This window comes from Oncorhynchus kisutch, linkage group LG23, assembly GCF_002021735.2.
Source record: "Oncorhynchus kisutch isolate 150728-3 linkage group LG23, Okis_V2, whole genome shotgun sequence".
NCBI classification, from domain to species: domain Eukaryota; kingdom Metazoa; phylum Chordata; class Actinopteri; order Salmoniformes; family Salmonidae; genus Oncorhynchus; species Oncorhynchus kisutch.
The window spans coordinates 35,061,611-35,083,854 of record NC_034196.2 but is presented as its reverse complement, the minus strand read 5'-3'; the positions used below and the strand labels follow the sequence as shown (position 1 = coordinate 35,083,854).

Genomic DNA, 22,244 nt, shown 5'->3' with positions numbered 1-22,244 from the left:
CCACAACATGCTACAACCCCTGTTCCTCACGGTTGGGATGGTGTACTTTGGCTTTCAAGCCTCTCCCTTTCTCCTCCAAACATAATGCTCATTATGGCCAAATAGTTGTATTTTTATTTCAAAATAGCTGAGGACATTTCTCCAAAAAGTACTTTCTTTGTCCCCATGTGCAGTTGCAAACTGTAGTCTGGCTTTTTTATGGAGGTTTTGGAGCAGTGGCTTCTTCCTTGTAGAGCGGCCTTTCGGGTTATGTTGATATAGGACTCATTTTACTGTGGATATAGATACTTTATACATGTTTCCTCTAGCATCTTCACAAGGTTCTTTGCTGCTATTCTGGGATTGATTTGCACTTTTCGCACCAAAGTACGCTCGTCTCTTGGAGACAGAACGTGTCTCCTTCCTGAGTCGTATGATGAGGTCTTGGCTGATTTCTTCTGATTTTCCCATGACGTCAAGCAAAGAGGCATTGAGTTTGAAGGTAGGCCTTGAAATACATCCTCATCTCCAATTGACATTTTAGTCGGAAGCTTCTAAAGCCATGACATCATTTTCTGGAATTTTTCAAAATGTTTAAAGGCACAGTCACCTTAGTGTAAGTAAACTTCTGATCCACTGCAATTGTGATACAGTGAATTATAAGTGAAATAATCTGTTAGAAACATTTGCTGGAAAAATTACTTGTCATGCACACAGTAGATGTCCTAACCGACTTGCCAAAACTATCGTTTGTTAACAAGAAATTTGTGGAGTGGTTGAAAAACGAGTTTAATTGACGCCAACCTAAGTGTATATAAACTTCCGACTTCAACTGTACATAGTTGTACAGAGGCCCATTATCAGCAACCATAACTCCTGTGTTCCAATGGCACGTTGTTAGCTAATCCAAATGTATCATTTTAAAAGGCTAATTGATCATTAGAAAACCCTTTTGCAATTACGTTAGCACAGCTGAAAACTGTTCTGATTAAAGAAGCAATAAAACTGGCCTTTAGACTAGTTGGGTATCTGGAGCATCAGCATTTGTGGGTTCGATTACAGGCTCAAAATGGCCAGAAACAAATAACTTTTTTTCTGAACCTCGTCAGCCTATTTTAGTTCTGAGAAATTAAGGCTATTCCATGCGAGAAATTGCCAAGAAACTGAAGATCTCGTACAACGCTGTGTACTACTCCACAGAACAGTGCAAACTGGCAATAACCAGAATAGAAAGAGGGGGTGGCCCTGGTGCACAACTGAGCAAGAATACATTAGAGTGTCTAGTTTGAGAAATAGATGCCTCAACTGGCAGCTTCATTAAATAGTACCTGGAAAAAAACAGTCTCAATGTCAACAGTGAAGAGGCGATTCCGGGATGCCGGCATTCTAGGGCAGAGTTGCAAAGAAAAAGCAATATCTGACTGGCCAATAAAAAGATTAAGATGGGCAAAAGAACACAGACACTTGGCAAAAGAACACAGACACTGGACAGAGGAACTCTGCCTAGAAGGTCAGAATATTCCTTGGGTTTACACCAATCTTACTACTACTGCACTGATCACACTCAAACAGAAAAGGCTGATGCTTGCAATTCATTTTTATTGTAAAGTTGTATGATATGAAGCAGGAAGAATTAACATTCAAAGGCCCATTTAGGGCCATGGCAAACTGCCTATCATAGACCCTCTCCCTCTTCCTCCATGATGTCCTCCAGCAGCTCATGAAAGCAGAACATAGAGTGCTCCTGTAAAACAATTATTCCGTCAGGAATTAATCAAACAGTCATTGAACGAATGGGATTCACAGTAATACAATTTGTCTGAGAAATGTCAAACATGAGCCCCAGTTGTGGAGCCCCTATCCTCTCATCACAAGCCCAAGCACTTACCTCATCTGCTCTTCTGTGTTTTCCTCTTCCTGCCTGCCTCCCTCCCTTTCATCCTTTCCTATTGATGCTTCAACAGACCTCATATGCCACAATCTGTTTCAGGAAAAAAACATCCGAAAGCCCACTCACTTGAGGTGAATAATCACATGAGATCAGGAATTGTAGTGTTTGAGTTGAACAACATTACCTAAACATACTTCTATCAACACGAATACAGTTGTCTACAGAGAACAGGCTTTGATAGTAAACACTTACCTAATGTAGTCATCCAGCTGTGCTCCTCCTCCAACCCTCCCATCCTTTCCAATTGATGCTTCAACAGATCTGTTTCTTTGGCTGCTCTTTTCATCTATCTCAGACTTGAACAGGCTTAGAAAGAGGACAAAAGGAAACCAAAGCAACTTTAAAAGAGAAGTAGAAGAGGCAGACTTCCTTTCTTTTTGACGTCTGTTGGTTATTTTTCCTGTGCTCTTGGTCTTCTCCTTTTCTGCTAATCCTTAGTTATTTAAATAGTTATTTTGGCCATATGTCCATCAGAAATCTAGTTCAATCTCCTCTCTATTACTCTTCTAAAGTGTTTTCACCTATTTTCTCTGGGTCTCTGTTTATCTTGCCTCCCCCCTTGTGTTTTCCATAACTTTCTTTTGATCCACTCAGCTCTTCTTTACTGCTAATCTCATGGTCCTTCCTGATTCTGTCCATCAGAACTTGAATTCTATATCTCCTACTTCCCTCCTGATAAACCACTCTGGTCTCTCTTCCTCCTCTCTCATGTTTCCTCCTCTTCACCCTCATGCCTGGCTTCCTTATAATTTGTTCCTCCTTTTGCTAATTTTCTCATTTTTTTGATTGTTTTTACTCTTTAAAAAAAACGAATTTGTTGTTTATTTACATCTATCAACATACCTAGGAGCATTGACTTGTACATTTCTTTTGTCTGCTCCCTTTCTTTTGTCATCTACTGAAAAGTTGTCGATGCCTCGTCCGCCGCTTTCTTCTGCTTCTTCCTTGTTCTCCTCTTTGCAGACTGTGCGTGAGCGGTCTCTGGACGCTGCTCCCTCTCTTCCCTCCGCACAGAGGCGTCAGATGTAGACGTTGTGACCTCGTATGCCACCACCTGTTTTGCTCTCTGTGTCTGTCCTTTTTTCTGACACAGCGCACGTCTCTTTTCTCTTTCAATCTGTGCATTCCTCTCTTCTCTCTCATACAGTTTCTCCATCTCCATCTTGAACCTGGCCTCGTGATCTTTTATTCTTTGAAGCTCTGCTCTCTTCTTATCCTCGTCCCGTATCCTTGTCTGCCTTTTCTGTTCCTCCTTCTCTTGTTCCTGCTGTATCTTCAATCTCCTTTTCTGTTCCTCTTTCCTCCTCTTCTCTTCTTTCTCTCGTGCCTTTTGCTGCATCTCCAACACCTTCATTCTCTCCTTTTCCCTGTTCCTCTCCTCCTCCATCCTCTGTTTCTCCATCTTTTTCTCTTCCTCTGCCCTCTTTTTCTCTTCTTTTGCACGGGCCTTCTGTTGCATCTCCTGCTGCTTTCTTTCTTTTTTCTCTCGCTTTTTCTCTTGCTCTTGTCTCTTTTTCTCATGTTCGATCTTTAGTTTCATCTCTGCCTTCTCCCTTTTCCTCTGCTCCTCTAACTTGTTTTTTTCTATATTTTCTGTCCTTTTCCTTTCCTCCTCATTCAATTTCTTCTGCCTCTTTTCCCACTTTTTGAGCTCTTCGTCCCTGGCTTTTTCCTTCCTCCTTTCAATCTTCATCATCTCTTCATTTCTCTTAGCCTCATACTTGAAATATTTGATCCTGTCTGCGTAGCTCATGGCATTAAGTTCTTCTATCCCTCGGCTCGCCATCATAGACATTGCATTGGCGGTTGCAAATCTCCCTTCCATTTTACCACTATCAATCTCCTTCCTGTCCCTCTTACCATAAGGATCCCTGTGTAGACATCTCTGCTGTTGTCCACTCATGCTCTCCTCACTTTCACTACTCCCCTCCTGACTTGTGTCCTCACTCACACTCTGAGACACATCATCCTCAGACGAGCACGAGGGAGTCACAGCATTCTCAGTGATGACGCGGAGCGCCTTGATGTAGTCAGCTTCTGTGTTCACTCTGTGAGTGAGCGGGCACAGCTCTTCGTAAATGGATTTCCATGTGAGTGACTCCTCACAAACGTCGTCAGGCAGGTATAGATCAGATGATTGCCTCTTGAGAACATTCACAACCTCTGCCAAGTCCTGCTGGGTGTCCCCCTGAGTGTCCTCTCGGGCGGCCACTGGTGTGGCCTCTGGGCTGGCCGGGCGCTCGGGGGCTGTGGCAGGGGTATTAGATTGTTTTACTGCAGAGGAGCAGAAGGCCTCAGTGTCATCGTTCTTGTCATCGCCGTTTGCCATTTTCTTCAGAATCTCTTCCTTTCTCTTTTGGGCCATCCTCTCTTTCAGCTGTGCTTTATACATGCTTGCAATTTCTGCTCCTCTCCGTTGAACTTCCTCAGACAATTCCTCAGACGATGCAGTCTCTGGCCTCTTAACCTCATCCTTGACCTTTGCCTGGCCAGTCAATGGGGACCTGGGGTGGACCTGCGGATGGGTCTGTCTCATCCGGGCAGGAGGCCCGGAAGCCAGGAGGTGGGATGGGACAGCAAATCGGTGTGAAGCGTGTGGGTGTGACGTCTTGGACGGAGAATGAGGCCATTTATCAGGGGAGTTGCAGTTCTGTGTGTCCAGAGGGGGAAAGATTGAGTGTTTCTTAGGTGGGTCCTTCTGGGTGCCGGCAGCATGCTGGTCAGGCTCCGATTGGCTGTTGGCGAGGTACCTGTGGTGGTTGTACCAGGGGAAAGCTGGCAGTGTCGGGGAGACGGGACAAATAATGGAGGAGGTGGAGCGCTGCTTGATCACCCCTTTATCCACCCCAATCTGTATGATGACAGACACACTTTTATTACTTAATAGCTTGATGGTTATTGTTATCTTAAAACAATTACATGTGTATGGGTAATAAATATCATAGAGAAAACACGTTTTATTACTGTATATTAGCCTATTAGGAAAATGGGAAGGTCCACACTTTTGGAATCATTCCAATTCAGAAATTCTTCCATTCCTTTACAACTTTATTCTAAGAATGCAGACCTTCCTAAGAATACTACCATTGCAGAATGCAGACCTTCCTAATAATACTACCAGTGCAGAACACAGGCCTTCCTCAGAATACTACCATTGCAGAATGCAGACCTTCTTAAAAATACTACCAGTGCAGAATTCAGACCTTCCTGAGAATACTACCAGTGCAGAATGCAGACCACCTTAATAATACTACAAGTGCAGAATGCAGACCTTCTTAATAATACTACCAGTGCAGAATTCTGACCTTCCTGAGAATACTACCTATGCAGAATGCAGACCTTCTTAATAATACTACCAGTGCAGAATGCAGACCTTCTTAATAATACTACCAGTGCAGAATGCAGACCTTCTTAATAATACTACCAGTGCAGAATGCAGACCTTCTTAATAATACTACCAGTGCAGAATGCAGACCTTCTTAATAATACTACCAGTGCAGAATTCAGACCGTCTTAATAATACTACCAGTGCAGAATGCAGACCTTCTTAATAATACTACCAGTGCAGAATTCAGACCGTCTTAATAATACTACCAGTGCAGAATGCAGACCTTCTTAATAATACTACCAGTGCAGAATGCAGACCTTCTTAATAATACTACCAGTGCAGAATTCAGACCTTCCTGAGAATACTTCCAGTGTGCAGTTCTTTTTCTTGCCTTCTTATTTCACTATTCTATCTATTTAGATCTCTTTTCTGTGTATCAGGATTGGGAACATCTAAAGCAACTACAGTATATCTACTTATATGAAAGTCTGATTAAAGAAAACGGCTCTTGTTACCTCCTCCAAGAGTTGGTGCAGCCTAAATATTTCTCCGTACAGCGCCTTAATCTCCCTCATGTTTCCTCGCTCAGTTCTCCATGTCTCTCTAGCCAATCTCCAATGGGCGAGGTCAAGGTCATGGATATCCTCCCGCATGCCTAGTTCAACCTGGGTTCCCTTCTCATTTAGCCTCTTCTTTTTCCTCTTCTTCTGGAATGAATCGGTGTTCTCCTTGTCCTGCCTACACACCTTTGGGGCAGTAGGGATATTGAGAATAGAACATGGTATATTTTATTTTACTCATTGGATTATTATGTGCCTTCCATTGTATTTCATTGATATAGAATATCAATAAGGTATAATGTTGACACTAGATCAAGCCGTAGTTAGTACAAAGTTTACACTGATTGGCCATACATGATTAGTCCAGACCACTTTAGTGGGTCGTAGATTTAGCCTGCAGATGGGACTTACATTAAGGCTGGGGAGTTGTGAGGAGTTGTGAGGCTGGTGTGTTCTGGGCCTGTGGAGTTCAGTAGTTCCTGTGCAGAAATCATCCTGTGCAGTTCGATTTGCCCATGGCTAGAAATGAAAATGATGAAAAACATGCAGTCAGAAATGAGGTTATCATGATACAAGCTTGTTATTTTCAATCTTAGAAAGCTCATAGGCCTATATGTCAAAGTGCTGATTTGAAATCACTGGAGTTTTGACTTATGGGAGTGGTGAGAGAAAAGATATTCTAACCATTCTTATGATGAGCCTTGGAAAGGAGAACTTTCCCATAGTTCCTTCAATTACAGTAATCCTGAAAAAGATACAATATGGCTTAAAAATATGATTATATTATTCAAATCATCTAAATTAAATTGTGTCACAAAGTAGGCCTTTTCACACTAAATCACAAGTGGTCACAACTACTTACCACCAAAATATAGCAATGATTTTGACCCTGAATTGAACTTGTAAGTGTTGCTGTAATATGACAGTAATGCTATGGCAAACCTTTTAGGCTGTCATCATACCAGAATACAATCATTTATGACATCACAATTGTGATGTAATGTGGTGCCATGGGAAGCCACACCCACCCTGACAGACAACAAATCACCAGAGCCACATAGGCCTATTAACCAATTAATCCACTTCTATGTTTGAAATACAGTATATTTAGTACTAGTAAGTTCATAAACATAGTAAAAACCCCACTGTAGCAATGTGTATCACTTCACAGCTACTGTTCATGATGCATCATGAGTGGCTGTCCTCTGATGGGACCCTATTCCCTACATAGTGTACAACCTTTGACCAGGGCTGATAATGTACTTTATAGGGTTGATTTGGGATGCACATAGGACTATGTAAAAAGTACCTTTGTTCGTCCTCATATTCAATTTTGCTTTGACATGAACTGATTTTTACTAAGTGAAAATGTTGGGACAACAAGAAAGGCATGTATTCATAAGAAAAACTGTACGTGTTGTAAATTCAATGTAGATTCCAGTTTCAAATGGTAGACATTGTAACTCTTCAGGATGTGGCAGAGTATGAAAACCTTTTCACTGTCTCTGATGCAGGTGTTTTTTTTCTCCCACTTATGACATCACTGTGACATCATATGGTGGACATTGTCCCTGAGTTTGGCATCTCTGGGGATAATATGCTGTGTGCAGACCACTGTCACACATATGCACTAGTGCAATCATTGTATTTCCTCCTGCATGAATGTATAATTGCAACATTACATCATTTTTACAATTGTGTGTCTTCCTATGGGACTCCCAATCACGGCCGAATGTGACACAGCCTGGATTCAAACCAGGGACTGCACCACTCGGAAGGCCAATATAAATGCATCTTCAAAGAATTTACTGAGTTACAGTCCATATATAGGCCAATTGAAATTAATTAATTAGCCCTAATCTATGGATTTCACAAGACTGTACAGGGGTGCATCCATTGGGTGTGCCTTGGAGGGCTCACTCACTTGCAGCCAGGTCCAGCCAATCAGAATGAGTTTGTCCCCACAAAAAGGCATAATTATATGCAAATACTTGTCAGCCTCCTTCCCAGCATGGCTACAAATTCTCTAAAAGGATGTTCGAGGCACCTAATGGTTGAAAACATGGGACCAACACATGTTGTGTGTATATTTTTGTTCCGTGTACATTTCCAAGGCAACAAATCCTCTAAAACTAACCTTCTCTGGGGTAGGCTAACGCTGAGCTTTCTCATATATCCTGAATGAATTGTCTGATTTGCGAGTTAAGGACCAATGAAATCAGATCGATAGGAGTGGGGGAAAAAGGGGCTTGTGCATTGATAAGCACCTCAAAATAAGTTAACAATAGGTCATAAAATATGTCACTTTTGCCCATAAGATGGCTCTAATTTTGACTATTTTCAAATAGCCTGAAGAAATTTACAATAACTTTTCTAGAGTAAAGACGTCCCCATATATAGGTTCAGTTTGCTCCAAGCAGAACTGGGCTAGGCAATGCAAACTTCTGTGCTCACACTCCCTAAAGACCTTCGCTTGAAAAACTAGAAGAAAGAGCCAATATTACTGTTTGTCTATTTTGAGCCACTGTAGTAACAATATAGCCAGAAACACTTCCTCAAAATAGATACATCAAGAAATCTATATAGAATTCTTTACGTTTTGCAGAGGAGGTCTTAGTTGCACAATTACACATCAGTTTAGTGCAGTAATTCTCAAGTGGATGATAGCAAACACTTCATTGAAGAATCCCGTCCATAGTTCCCACCCCTACTGTAAACCAATCACTGATGAAGGGGTGTAGACTTTGACTACTAAACTTCCACTTGCCTCAACAAAAGAAATTGGTGTAACACGAGTTCCGTCACTAAAATGGAAACAAACGATTGGCTTCTATTCGAAACCAATCAACCATTTTCTTACACGTCATTAGATTGCGACTCAATCACGTTGAGGACAACACGCTTGACGGTACCGAATGTAAAATATTTTCGTAGCAATTTTCCTCAATGTTTCAACAGAATACAATCCGGGTTACGAATCGTATATTTTGGCAAAGTTATACTTTGTTGAGATCATGGACTCAGTTATCAAGGACAAGACTACTGCACGTACAACCGCTTGCATCAGGGACCAGTCAATGGTCCTCTTCACAGTCAAGACACAGCAGTGGTCCGATTTTGCCAGTTGCTTTCAGGCAGTATCGAAGAGACGTACCTCTACATAACCAATTCTCTACCACAACACACGTCTGCAGCGATTCTATTGGGAAGATTCATTCAACGCATTACCACTTGGTTTACACATGCAAGGTAATGGATGAGATTTTAAATGGAAGATAAGTTATTTTTTTACATCATGTTTCTACAGTGACAGTCGTAGCATGATTTGGCAATAAAGATTTGGTTGGTGAGGTGATCAAAACACTGGTACTCAGGGCCCGTATCCACAAAACATCTCAGAGTAGGAGTGTGATGAATTTTTATTTTGTATTTATTTTTATTTAACTAGGCAAGTCAGTTAAGAACACATTCTTATTTACAATGACAGCCTACCAAAAGGCAAAATACCTTCTGCTGGGATAAAAATATATATATAATATATATATGAAAATGTACATGTATTGTCGTTGTGATGTGTGTTTTGTCCTATATTTATTTATGTGTTTATATATATTGTAACGACCCTGGGTTTTTAAGCGCGGAAATCGACTCTGCCGCACGAGCGTGCTGGACGATAGCGTGCTGGACTTCGGGTTAGAAGGTCAATTGTTCGAGACCTGCTCCCTGCCTGTTTCATTACAATATATATATATATATATATATATAGGACAAAACACACATCGCAATAACAATACATCACGCAAAGCAGCCACAACTGTCAGTAAGAGTGTCCATGATTGAGTCTTTGAATGAAGAGATTGAGATCAAACTGTCCAGGTTGAGTGTTTATTTACATCATGTTTCTACAGTGACAGTCGTAGCATGATTTGGCAATAAAGATTTGGTTGGTGAGGTGCTGGACTTCGGGTTAGAAGGTAAATTGTTCGAGACCTGCATCCTGCCTGTGTCATTACAATATATATAAATATAGGACAAAACACACATTGCAATAACAATACATCACGCAAAGCAGCCACAACTGTCAGTAAGATGATGATTGAGTCTTTGAATGAAGAGTTTGAGATCAAACTGTCCAGGTTGAGTGTTTATTTGCAGCTTGTTTCTGTCTCTTGCTGCAGCAAACTGAAAAGATCAGTTTTGCCTTTTAGATAATAATGAATACGATTATATGGATAGTTTTATAAAGTTCAGATTCACCCAGACTCTTCTAATGAACTGTATCATTATTTGACTGTAAATGATCTGTATGCTCAACCAGGTCAACGAAGATGATATCCAAGGTAGCCTATCATAAAGGTGTTGTCCTAGTGACCTGCCCAGGATGTGAAAAACACCACATTATTGCTGACAACTTGGGTTGGTTCTCTGATCTGAAGGGAAAGAGGTTGGTAACCAAGTTATTATAGGTCTGAACATTTGACATGCATGCATTCTACAGTTGTGGCCAAAGGTTTTGAGAATGACACATTATTTTTCACAAAGTCTGCTGCCTCCGTTTGTATGAAGGCAATTTGCATATACTCCAGAATGTTATGGAGAGTGATCAGATGAATTGCAATTAATTGCAAAGTCCCTCTTTGCCATGCAAATGAACTGAATCCCCAAAAAACATTTCCACTGCTTTTCAGCCCTGCCACAAAAGGACCAGTTGACATGTCAGTGATTCTCTCGTTAACACGGGTGGGAGTGTTGATGAGGACAAGGCTGGCGATCACTCTGTCGTGCTGATTGAGTTCGAATAACAGACTGGAAGCTTCAAAAGGAGGGTGGTGCTTGGAATCATTGTTCTTCCTTTGTTGACCATGGTTACCTGCAAGGAAACACGTGCTGTCATCATTGCTTTGCACAAAAAGGGCTTTACAGGCAAGGATATTGCTGCCAGTAAGATCAACCATTTATCGGATCATCAAGAACTTCAAGGAGAGCAGTTCAATTGTTGTGAAGAAGGCTTCAGGGCCCCCAGAGAAAGTCCAGCAAGCCCCTGGACCGTCTCCTAAAGTTGATTCAGCTGTGGGATCGGGGCACCACCAGTACAGAGCTTGCTCAGGAATGGCAGCAGGCAGGTGTGCGTGCATCTGCACGCACAGTGAAGCAAAGACTTTTGGAGGATGGCCTGGTGTCAAGGAGGGCAGCAAAGAAGCCACTTCTCTCCAGGAAAAACATCAGGGACAGACTAATATTCTTCAAAAGGTACAGGAAGTGGACTGCTGAGAACTGGGGTAAAGTCATTTTCTCTGATCAATCCCCTTTCCGATTGTTTGGGGAATACGGAAAAAAGCTTGTCCGGAGAAGACAAGGTGAGCGCTACCATCAGTCCTGTGTCATGCCAACACTAAAGCATCCTGAGGCCATGCATGTGTGGGATTGCTTCTCAGCCAAGGGAGTGGGATCACTCACAATTTTGCCTAAGAGCACAGACATGAATAAAGAATGGTACCAACACATCCTCCGAGAGCAACTTCTCCCAACCATCTAGGAACAGTTTGCTGACGACCAATGCCTTTTCCAGCATAATGGAGCACCTTGCCATAAGGCAAAAGTGATAACTAAGTGGCTCGGGGAACAAAACATCGATATTTTGGGTCCATGGCCAGGAAACTCCCCAGACTTTAATCCCATTTAGAACTTGTGGTCAATCCTCAAGAGGCAGGTGGACAAACAAAAAACCACAATTTTTTAAAATTTGTAAACGACTAGCCGGACTGTTCCCCGGACAAGGCTATTGAACCTGACATTGGTGTCTGTCTTTATTCCTTTATCCAACATATCATACAGAAACATGGTATCAGAAGTGGCTCGGAAAACACACGTTTGTTATTTTTGTAGCTAAATACAGTATAGGCGCAGTTACGTTCCATATGCGAACACACGCCGTTTCCTACTCACAACACGGATCAACTCGTTGTTAGCTGGCTAGCTAGCATCACTACCTACTTCGATGACTGAAGGCAAAGAAATCTCATATTCCATTGCTATGGCAGCGAACATTCCGCCACCAAATCCCATGGTTCTCACAGGGGACTGGAATACTAATTGGGACAACTTCAGGGATGAATTCGAGGACTATGCGCTGGCGACCGGTCTACATGAGAAACCCAACGAGGTACAAGCTGCAACTCTGAGGAGTTTAATGGGCAGCGTATGCAGGCATATCTACCGGCACAATCTCACCCTCACAGCACGACAACAGTGTGATGCAAAGGCTATATTGGATGCATTGGAGAATTATTTCAAACCCGCCAGAAACGTAATTTACGAGCGGTTCGTTTTCGAACCGGAAGAGGGTGAGTCAGTACACAACTTTGTAACCCGTTTGAGAGAGAAATCGGCCAATTGTGAATACGGGGGATTGAAAGATGAATTGATTCGTGACAAAATAGTGCTGGGAATTGCAAAGGAGGATACACGCCGGCGTCTACTGAGAGAGAGAGACTTAACATTAGTAACTGCCATCGAAATGTGCTAACATCTGACAAAAATATCTAAAGACACTGAAGCAGCAAACTTTGTGGAAATTAATATTTGTGTCATTCTCAAAACCTTTGGCAACGACTGTGTTACAAGGATATGTATCATCCCTATTGATAGTGATATGCACAGAAGAGAAATGGAACTGCAGTCATAGTGAATCAGAAGTGAATCCCGTTTTAATAGGTTGTAACGTTTGTGTGGACTAAAGGGCCCTACACACTTCACACAAATGCAGCATCATTTTCTCACACAGTTCTAGGTACTTGAGATTTGGACCAAACTATATACGATGCTCCTTTGCTCTGTTTGCATGAAGTGTGTAGCCTCCTTAAGATGAGTATTATTCCTGAATCATTCTTTTTTATTATTCATGTTGGTTATTTTTCCTACAGGAACATTGAGGAAATCCTTGCAGCGAAAGGGGAGAAAGTGAAGAGGGTAGAAGAAGAGGCGGCCTTCGAGATTGTTATAGATGAGTCCGGCAAGGATACAACACAGACTGCTCAAGATGCAAAGAAACCTTCACCAGAGTCTGATGACTCAGGGAAATCATGACTAACTCTCTGTGGGTGTCGGTGTGTGTGCGCACAACAAGGACATCGTTCTCTATGAGGGGAAAAATTGCTATTAAGTAAATGGAACACTTCTTTTGATATTTCTATCTCTATATTGTTTTCATAAGATGTTGATAATTTCTTATCACACTATTTTATACCAACTGAACACTACTGCCAGAATATTCCTTGGGTTTACACCAATCTTACTACTACTGCACTGATCACACTCAAACAGAAGAGGCTGATGCTTACAATTCATTTTTATTGTAAAGTTGTATGATATGAAGCAGGAAGAATTAACATCCAAAGGCCCATTTAGGGCCATGGCAAACTGCCTATCATAGACCCTCTCCCTCTTCCTCCATGGTGTCCTCCAGCAGCACATGAAAGCAATGCTGTCAATCCACATGGAAGCAGAACATAGAGTGCTCCTGTATAACAATTATCCCGTCAGGAATTAGTAGAACAGTCATTGAACGAATGGGATTCACAGTAATACATTTGTCTGAAAATGTTCAATCATGAACCCCAGTTCTGGAGCCCCTATCCTCTCATCACAAGCCCAATCACTTACCTCATCTGCTCTTCTGTGTTTTCCTCTTCCTGCCTCGCTCCCTTTCATCCTTTCCTATTGATGCTTCAACAGATAAAGAGACCTCATATGCCACAATCTGTTTCAGGAAAAACACATCTGAAAGCCCACTCACTTGAGGTGAATAATCACATGAGATCAGGAATTGTAGTGTTGAAGTGTAGTTGAAAGACGTTGCATAAATGCACTTCTATCAACACTAATACAGTTGTCTACAGAGAACAGGCTTTGATAGTAAACACTTACCTAATGTAGTCATCCAGCTGTGCTCCTCCTCCAACCCTCCCATCCTTTCCAATTGCTGCTTCAACAGATCTGTTTCTTTGGCTACTCTTTTCATCTATCTCAGACTTGAACAGGCTTAGAAAGAGGACAAAAGGAAGCCAAAGCAACTTTAACTTGACCTTTTATCCCATGGTCCTTCCTGATTCTGTCCATCAGAACTTGAATTCTATATCTCCTACTTCCCTCCTGATAAACCACTCTGGTCTCTCTTCCTCCTCTCTCATGTTTCCTCCTCTTCACCCTCATGCCTGGCTTCCTTATAATTTGTTCCTCCTTTTGCTTATTTTCTCATTTTTTTGATTGTTTTTACTCTTTAAAAAAAACGAATTTGTTGTTTATTTACATCTATCAACATACCTAGGAGCATTGACTTGTACATTTCTTTTGTCTGCTCCCTTTCTTTTGTCATCTACTGAAAAGTTGTCGATGCCTCGTCCGCCGCTTTCTTCTGCTTCTTCCTTGTTCTCCTCTTTGCAGACTGTGCGTGAGCGGTCTCTGGACGCTGCTCCCTCTCTTCCCTCCGCACAGAGGCGTCAGATGTAGACGTTGTGACCTCGTATGCCACCACCTGTTTTGCTCTCTGTGTCTGTCCTTTTTTCTGACACAGCGCACGCCTCTTTTCTCTTTCAATCTGTGCATTCCTCTCTTCTCTCTCATACAGTTTCTCCATCTCCATCTTGAACCTGGCCTCGTGATCTTTTATTCTTTGAAGCTCTGCTCTCTTCTTATCCTCGTCCCGTATCCTTGTCTGCCTTTTCTGTTCCTCCTTCTCTTGTTCCTGCTGTATCTTCAATCTCCTTTTCTGTTCCTCTTTCCTCCTCTTCTCTTCTTTCTCTCGTGCCTTTTGCTGCATCTCCAACACCTTCATTCTCTCCTTTTCCCTGTTCCTCTCCTCCTCCATCCTCTGTTTCTCCATCTTTTTCTCTTCCTCTGCCCTCCTGTTCTCTTCTTTTGCACGGGCCTTCTGTTGCATCTCCTGCTGCTTTCTTTCTTTTTTCTCTCGCTTTTTCTCTTGCTCTTGTCTCTTTTTCTCATGTTCGATCTTTAGTTTAATCTCTGCCTTCTCCCTTTTCCTCTGCTCCTCTAACTTGTTTTTTTCCATATTTTCTGTCCTTTTCCTTTCCTCCTCATTCAATTTCTTCTGCCTCTTTTCCCACTTTTTGAGCTCTTCGTCCCTGGCTTTTTCCTTCCTCCTTTCAATCTTCATCATCTCTTCATTTCTCTTAGCCTCATACTTGAAATATTTGATCCTGTCTGCGTAGCTCATGGCATTAAGTTCTTCTATCCCTCGGCTCGCCATCATAGACATTGCATTGGCGGTTGCAAATCTCCCTTCCATTTTACCACTATCAATCTCCTTCCTGTCCCTCTTACCATAAGGATCCCTGTGTAGACATCTCTGCTGTTGTCCACTCATGCTCTCCTCACTTTCACTACTCCCCTCCTGACTTGTGTCCTCACTCACACTCTGAGACACATCATCCTCAGACGAGCACGAGGGAGTCACAGCATTCTCAGTGATGACGCGGAGCGCCTTGATGTAGTCAGCTTCTGTGTTCACTCTGTGAGTGAGCGGGCACAGCTCTTCGTAAATGGATTTCCATGTGAGTGACTCCTCACAAACGTCGTCAGGCAGGTATAGATCAGATGATTGCCTCTTGAGAACATTCACAACCTCTGCCAGGTCCTGCTGGGTGTCCCCCTGAGTGTCCTCTCGGGCGGCCACTGGTGTGGCCTCTGGGCTGGCCGGGCGCTCGGGGGCTGTGGCAGGGGTATTAGATTGTTTTACTGCAGAGGAGCAGGAGGCCTCAGTGTCATCGTTCTTGTCATCGCCGTTTGCCATTTTCTTCAGAATCTCTTCCTTTCTCTTTTGGGCCATCCTCTCTTTCAGCTGTGCTTTATACATGCTTGCAATTTCTGCTCCTCTCCGTTGAACTTCCTCAGACAATTCCTCAGACGATGCAGTCTCTGGCCTCTTAACCTCATCCTTGACCTTTGCCTGGCCAGTCAATGGGGACCTGGGGTGGACCTGCGGATGGGTCTGTCTCATCCGGGCAGGAGGGCCGGAAGCCAGGAGGTGGGATGGGACAGCAAATCGGTGTGAAGCGTGTGGGTGTGACGTCTTGGACGGAGAATGAGGCCATTTATCAGGGGAGTTGCAGTTCTGTGTGTCCAGAGGGGGAAAGATTGAGTGTTTCTTAGGTGGGTCCTTCTGGGTGCCGGCAGCATGCTGGTCAGGCTCCGATTGGCTGTTGGCGAGGTACCTGTGGTGGTTGTACCAGGGGAAAGCTGGCAGTGTCGGGGAGACGGGACAAATAATGGAGGAGGTGGAGCGCTGCTTGATCACCCCTTTATCCACCCCAATCTGTATGATGACAGACACACTTTTATTACTTAATAGCTTGATGGTTATTGTTATCTTAAAACAATTACATGTGTATGGGTAATAAATATCATAGAGAAAACACGTTTTATTACTGTATATTAGCCTATTAGGAAAATGGGAAGGTCCACACTTTTGGAATCATTCCAATTCAGAAATTCTTCCATTCCTTTACAACTTTATTCTAAGAATGCAGACCTTCCTAAGAATACTACCATTTCAGAATGCAGACCTTCCTAATAATACTACCAGTGCAGAACACAGGCCTTCCTCAGAATACTACCATTGCAGAATGCAGACCTTCTTAAAAATACTACCAGTGCAGAATTCAGACCTTCCTGAGAATACTACCAGTGCAGAATGCAGAACTTCTTAATAATACTACCAGTGCAGAATGCAGACCTTAATAATACTACCATTGCAGAATGCAGACCTTCTTAATAATACTACCAGTGCAGAATGCAGACCTTCTTAATAATACTACCAGTGCAGAATGCAGACCTTCTTAATAATACTACCAGTGCAGAATGCAGACCTTCTTAATAATACTACCAGTGCAGAATTCTGACCTTCCTGAGAATACTACCTATGCAGAATGCAGACCTTCTTAATAATACTACCAGTGCAGAATTCAGACCTTCCTGAGAATACTACCAGTGCAGAATGCAGACCTTCTTAATAATACTACCAGTGCAGAATGCAGACCTTCTTAATAATACTACCAGTGCAGAATGCAGACCTTCTTAATAATACTACCAGTGCAGAATTCAGACCGTCTTAATAATACTACCAGTGCAGAATGCAGACCTTCTTAATAATACTACCAGTGCAGAATGCAGACCTTCTTAATAATACTACCAGTGCAGAATTCAGACCTTCCTGAGAATACTTCCAGTGTGCAGTTATTTTTCTTGCCTTCTTATTTCACTATTCTATCTATTTAGATCTAATTTCTGTATATCAGGATTGGGACCATCTAAAGCAACTGCAGTATATCTACTGATATGAAAGACTGATTAAAGAAAACTGCTCTTGTTACCTCCGCCAAGAGTTGGTGCAGCCTAAATATTTCTCCATACAGCGCCTTAATCTCCCTCATGTTTCCTCGCTCAGTTCTCCATGTCTCTCTAGCCAATCTCCAATGGGCGAGGTCAAGGTCATGGATATCCTCCCGCATGCCTAGTTCAACCTGGGTTCCCTTCTCATTTAGCCTCTTCTTTTTCCTCTTCTTCTGGATTGAATCAGTGTTCTCCTTGTCCTGCCTACACACCTTTGGGGCAGTAGGGATATTGAGAATAGAACATGGTATATTTTATTTTACTCATTGGATTATTATGTGCCTTCCATTGTATTTCATTATTATAGAATATCAATAAGGTATAATGTTGACACTAGATCAAGCCGTAGTTTGTACAAAGTTTACACTGATTGGCCATACATGATTAGTCTGGACCACTTTAGTGGGTCGTAGATTTAGCCTGCAGATGGGACTTACATTAAGGCTGGGGAGTTGTGAGGAGTTGTGAGGCTGGTGTGTTCTGGGCCTGTGGAGTTCAGTAGTTCCTGTACAGAAATCATCCTGTGCAGTCCGTTTTGCCCATGGCTAGAAATGAAAATGATGACAAACATGCAGTCAGAAATGAGGTTATCATGATACAAGCTTGTTATTTTCAATCTTAGAAAAGCTCATAGGCCTATATGTCAAAGTGATGATTTTAAATCACTGGAGTTTTGACTATGGGGGTGGTGAGAGAAAATAGATTCTAACCATTCTTATGATGAGCCTTGGAAAGGAGAACTTTCCCATAGTTCCTTCAATTACAGTAATCCTGAAAAAGATACAATATGGCTTAAAAATATGATTATATTATTCAAATCATCTAAATTAAATTGTGCCACAAAGTAGGCCTTTTCACACTAAATCACAAGTGGTCACAACTACTTACCACCAAAATAACCATCTAAAATATAGCAATGATTTTGACCCTGAATTGAACTTGTAAGTGTTGCTGTAATATGACAGTAATGCTATGGCAAACCTTTTAGGCTGTCATCAAACCAGAATACAATCATTTATGACATCACAATTGTGATGTAATGTGGTGCCATGGGAAGCCACACCCACCATGACAGACAACAAATCACCAGAGCCACATAGGCCTATTAACCAATTAATCCACTTCTATGTTTGAAATACAGTATATTTAGTACTAGTAAGCTCATACACATTGCTACAGTGGGGTTTTTACTATGTTTATCACTTCACAGCTACTGTTCATGATGCATCATGAGTGGCTGTCCTCTGATGGGACCCTATTCCCTACATAGTGTACAACTTTTGACCAGGGCTGATAATGTACTTTATAGGGTTGATTTGGGATGCACATAGGACTATGTAAAAAGTACCTTTGTTCATCCTCATATTCAATTTTGCTTTGACATTAACTGATTTTTACTGAGGGGAAATTAAGGGACAACAAGAAAGACATGTATTCATAAGAAAGACTGTATGTGTTGTAAATTCAATGTAGATTCCAGTTTCAAATGGTAGACATTGTAACTCTTCAGGATGTGGCAGAGTATGAAAACTTTGCACTGTCTCTGATGCAGGTGTTTTTTTTCTCCCACTCATTATGACATCACTGTGACATCATATGGTGGACATTGTCCCTGAGTTTGGCATCTCCGGGGATAATATGCTGTGTGCAGACCACTGTCACACATATGCACTAGTGCAATCATTGTATTTCCTCCTGCATGAATGTATAATTGCAACATTACATCATTTTTACGATTGTGTGTCTTCCTATGGGACTCCCAATCACGGCCGAATGTGACACAGCCTGGATTCAAACCAGGGACTGTAGTGACGCCTCTTGCACTGAGATGCAGTGCTTCAGACCGCTGCACCACTCGGAAGGCCAATATCAACGCATCTTCAAAGAATTTACTGAGTTACGTCCATATATAGGCCAATTGAAATTAATTAATTAGTCCCTAATCTATGGATTTCACAAGACTGTACAGGGGTGCATCCATTGGGTGTTCCTTGGAGGGCTCACCCACTTGCAGCCAGGCCCAGCCAATCAGAATGAGTTTGTCCCCACAAAAAGGCATAATTATATGCAAATACTTGTCAGCCTCCTTCCCAGCATGGCTACAAATTCTCTAAAAGGATGTTCGAGGCACCTAATGGTTGAAAAATATTTAAAATATTTTTATTTCATCTCATGAAACATGGGACCAACACTTTACATGTTGTGTGTATATTTTTGTTCAGTGTACATTTCCAAGGCAACAAATCCTCTAAAACTAACCTTCTCTGGGGTAGGCTAACTCTGAGCTTTCTCATATATCCTGAATGAATTGTCTGATTTGCGAGTTAAGGACCAATGAAATCAGATCGATAGGAGTGGGGGAAAAAGGGGCTTGTGCATTGATAAGCACCTCAAAATAAGTTAACAATAGGTCATAAAATATGTCACTTTTGCCCATAAGATGGCTCTAATTTTGACTATTTTCAAATAGCCTGATGAAATTTACAATAACTTTTCAGGAGTAAGACGTAAGACGTCCCCATATATAGGTTCAGTTTGCTCCAAGCAGAACTGGGCTAGGCGATGCAAACTTCTGTGCTCACACTCCCTAAAGACCTTCGCTTGAATAACTAGAAGAAAGAGCCAATATTACTGTTTGTCTATTTTGAGCCACTGTAGGAACAATATAGCCAGAAACACTTCCTCAAAATAGATACATCAAGAAATCTATATTGAATTCTTTACGTTTTTGCAGAGGAGGTCTTAGTTGTGCAATTACACATCAGTTTAGTGCAGTAATTCTCAAGTGGATGATAGCAAACACTTCATTGAAGAATCCCGTCCATAGTTCCCACCCCTACTGTAAACCAATCACTGATGAAGGGGTGTAGACTTTGACTACTAAACTTCCACTTGCCTCAACAAAAAAACTGGTGCACCCAAACAGTTGAAAATAACCTACCGAACACCAAAATGAACAAAAACTTCACAAAATGTATAAGCTTAAAGTGTTTTGAATGGGAAGCATGTGACAGCCTTTTACGGAAGGTGGACGAGCAAAATCCACCATCGTAGTACGGATGAAGCCTGAGCTGGAATGTGAAGCTAACTGAAGCTGGCTAGATTTAAAAAAAACCTGGGTAGATCTAGCTTGCTTCTTGGTATACAACTCTGGGAACACCTTGGACTTACGACATGGGCTCTATGCTACATTATGGACAGTACTGTTCACTACTCTATACTATGGATGCACATTACCACTGTCTATACTGCACTATACATGAACACTAACACTGTCTACACGGTTTCCCACAGCAGATATTTATTTTCTGTCAATGGGGAGCCCACCATCATAGCCAAGATCCACAACAAGATATCAGAGATGGGCCAGAGAACACACAGGATTGAACTAAACATCTAGAAAGTCTGACCGCTCTACAACTGTGGCTGTATGACATGCCGTACTCTTTTTGAACAGACGGCATCAGATACATGGCCTACACATACTAAGACAGAGGAGAGCTGTTCTGCTGTCTCAGATGCTTTATCTGAGGTTGATGTGTCTTTCTGTCAATAGCGTGTAACTGCAGCCCATATCTCGGGGTGTCCCTGCATGAGGGCATTCCTGCATCTGCTACATTATACACAGTACTGTTCACTATATACTATGGATGCACATTAACACTGTCTATAATGCACAATCTGTTGTTGAGGTTGATGACTTAAAAACAAGTGCTCCCAACTGCATCTGTTCTGGTGACACAGGAGTTTGAAGTGGAGGGAGTACAGGGCTTAGCATGTCCCTCAAGGAGGCTAAAAAAATATTTTGACTTGGAAAAGTTGAATATTTTCAGGAGTCAGGTAATTGTTTAAGGGAGGAGGATTGGATGGAAAGAGAGAGCAGGTTGAAAAGACTGAGGGAGGCAGAGGATGGGTTTGTATCTGTTGAAGATAGCAATGACAAGGGAGAGGGAAATGGAAGGGGTAGAAGGTGTTGTGAGGAGCTTGGAGCCCAAGCCTTCCATTGATGGGCATGGCTATGATAAAGATACGATTGGTTCAGTGGGAGTAAGATTTTTGAAGAAGGTGGAACCAGGCCTTTTGTCTGATCCATGGTCGGTTTCAAGTTGGGTGGAAAAGATGGTGGGTGCCATTGAGTCGGTGAAGGTAACCCTGAGTGGAGGTGTCTGGTGCGAGAGAAGCAGGTTGAGGTGGCCAGGGTCATTGTAGTGAAGAAGATGTTGTATGCAGAGGAAGTGGAGGGTGGATCAAGGGTGAGGGATTCTGAGAGGATCCCTGAGAATAGTAGATCTTTGCCAGAACAGAGGGATAGGCCAATGAGTGATATATGTTTCAGTGAGTTTGGCTTAGCATTCATAGCCATTGTTATCTGCTGTACTGCAGAGATGACACGTAAGTCATAGAAAATAGATGTTGTGGTGGCAGCTGCAGAGAAGTACTTGGGGGTATGAGATTAGATTTCAGAACAGTTGCAGGGTGTGTTGAGTTGTAGTGTCCCGTCCTCTCGGGTCGTTGGCCTGGGGTAGGATAAGGCAGGGTTAAAGTAGTGGAATAAGGTGATAGGTTTTAATGAGTGTAGGGTTAGTTAGAAGGGTCATTAAAAATATATATATAAATATATATATATATTTATTTTTTCACATTTCCCCTTTCCAATTTTGTTTCACAAAGGTAATGGATTCATACAATAGTTCAGTAGAGGGCGATAATGCAACATATTGGATGCCAACCGTCTTTAAACCTCACAGAAGCAGAAGAAGAAGAATGCACCTGTTCTTTTGTGATTGCTGCCCTGCCCACTATTTAACTGGAAGGAGAGCTATTCCACACGATTGTTTATGCTTTTTCTTTGGTTGTTTTTTCCCAAATCTTGGGGGACAATTGTCGTTGCAACATGGTTTGGTTTCTGATTCTCATCTGGTTTGTCCAAGGTAGGACCAGTCATTTTGGTTATGTGACATCCTGCTCTTGAGTGTTTTCCATTTGAGGTAGGCCAGGCCGGCCCCACTGCGGACGCCGA

The 22,244-nt window shown here is 42.1% G+C and overlaps 2 protein-coding genes across 4 annotated transcripts; both read right to left on the bottom strand.

Moving 5' to 3' along the window:
* Window positions 1-1,564: 1,564 nt before the first annotated feature.
* LOC116356549 (trichohyalin-like) lies at window positions 1,565-13,750 on the bottom strand. 3 transcript variants are annotated; one of them, XR_004204948.1, is made up of 8 exons: window positions 13,481-13,750; window positions 6,503-6,563; window positions 6,230-6,337; window positions 5,774-6,004; window positions 2,774-4,781; window positions 2,123-2,236; window positions 1,868-1,960; window positions 1,565-1,723 (listed from the first exon to the last, which is right to left on the bottom strand). XR_004204948.1 is itself a non-coding variant. In XM_031802333.1 (5 exons), the coding sequence occupies exons 1-5, from the start codon at window positions 13,483-13,485 to the stop codon at window positions 2,826-2,828; spliced, it is 2,361 nt and encodes a 786-aa protein (XP_031658193.1). In that variant the 5' UTR covers window positions 13,486-13,750; the 3' UTR covers window positions 2,072-2,825. The 3 variants fall into 3 exon arrangements, 1 of the variants encoding a protein (XP_031658193.1); XR_004204947.1 differs by having other exon boundaries at window positions 2,123-4,781; XM_031802333.1 differs by lacking the exons at window positions 1,565-1,723; window positions 1,868-1,960 and having other exon boundaries at window positions 2,072-4,781.
* A 410-nt stretch (window positions 13,751-14,160) lies between these two features.
* Window positions 14,161-16,379, bottom strand: LOC116356550 (trichohyalin-like). The gene has a single exon (XM_031802334.1). The coding sequence runs from the start codon at window positions 15,831-15,833 to the stop codon at window positions 14,193-14,195; it is 1,641 nt and encodes a 546-aa protein (XP_031658194.1). The 5' UTR covers window positions 15,834-16,379; the 3' UTR covers window positions 14,161-14,192.
* Window positions 16,380-22,244: the final 5,865 nt, after the last annotated feature.

Excerpts from the sequence above, each read along its gene's own strand:
- LOC116356550 (XM_031802334.1), bottom strand. The coding sequence starts at position 15,833 with ATGAGACAGACCCATCCGCAGGTCCACCCCAGGTCCCCATTGACTGGC.
- LOC116356549 (XM_031802333.1), bottom strand. Across the intron at positions 6,338-6,502 it reads CAAGGCTCATCATAAGAATG|CCATGGGCAAATCGAACTGC; the intron begins GTTAGAATATCT and ends TTTCATTTCTAG. Across the intron at positions 4,782-5,773 it reads TGCACCAACTCTTGGAGGAG|ATTGGGGTGGATAAAGGGGT; the intron begins GTAACAAGAGCC and ends GTCATCATACAG.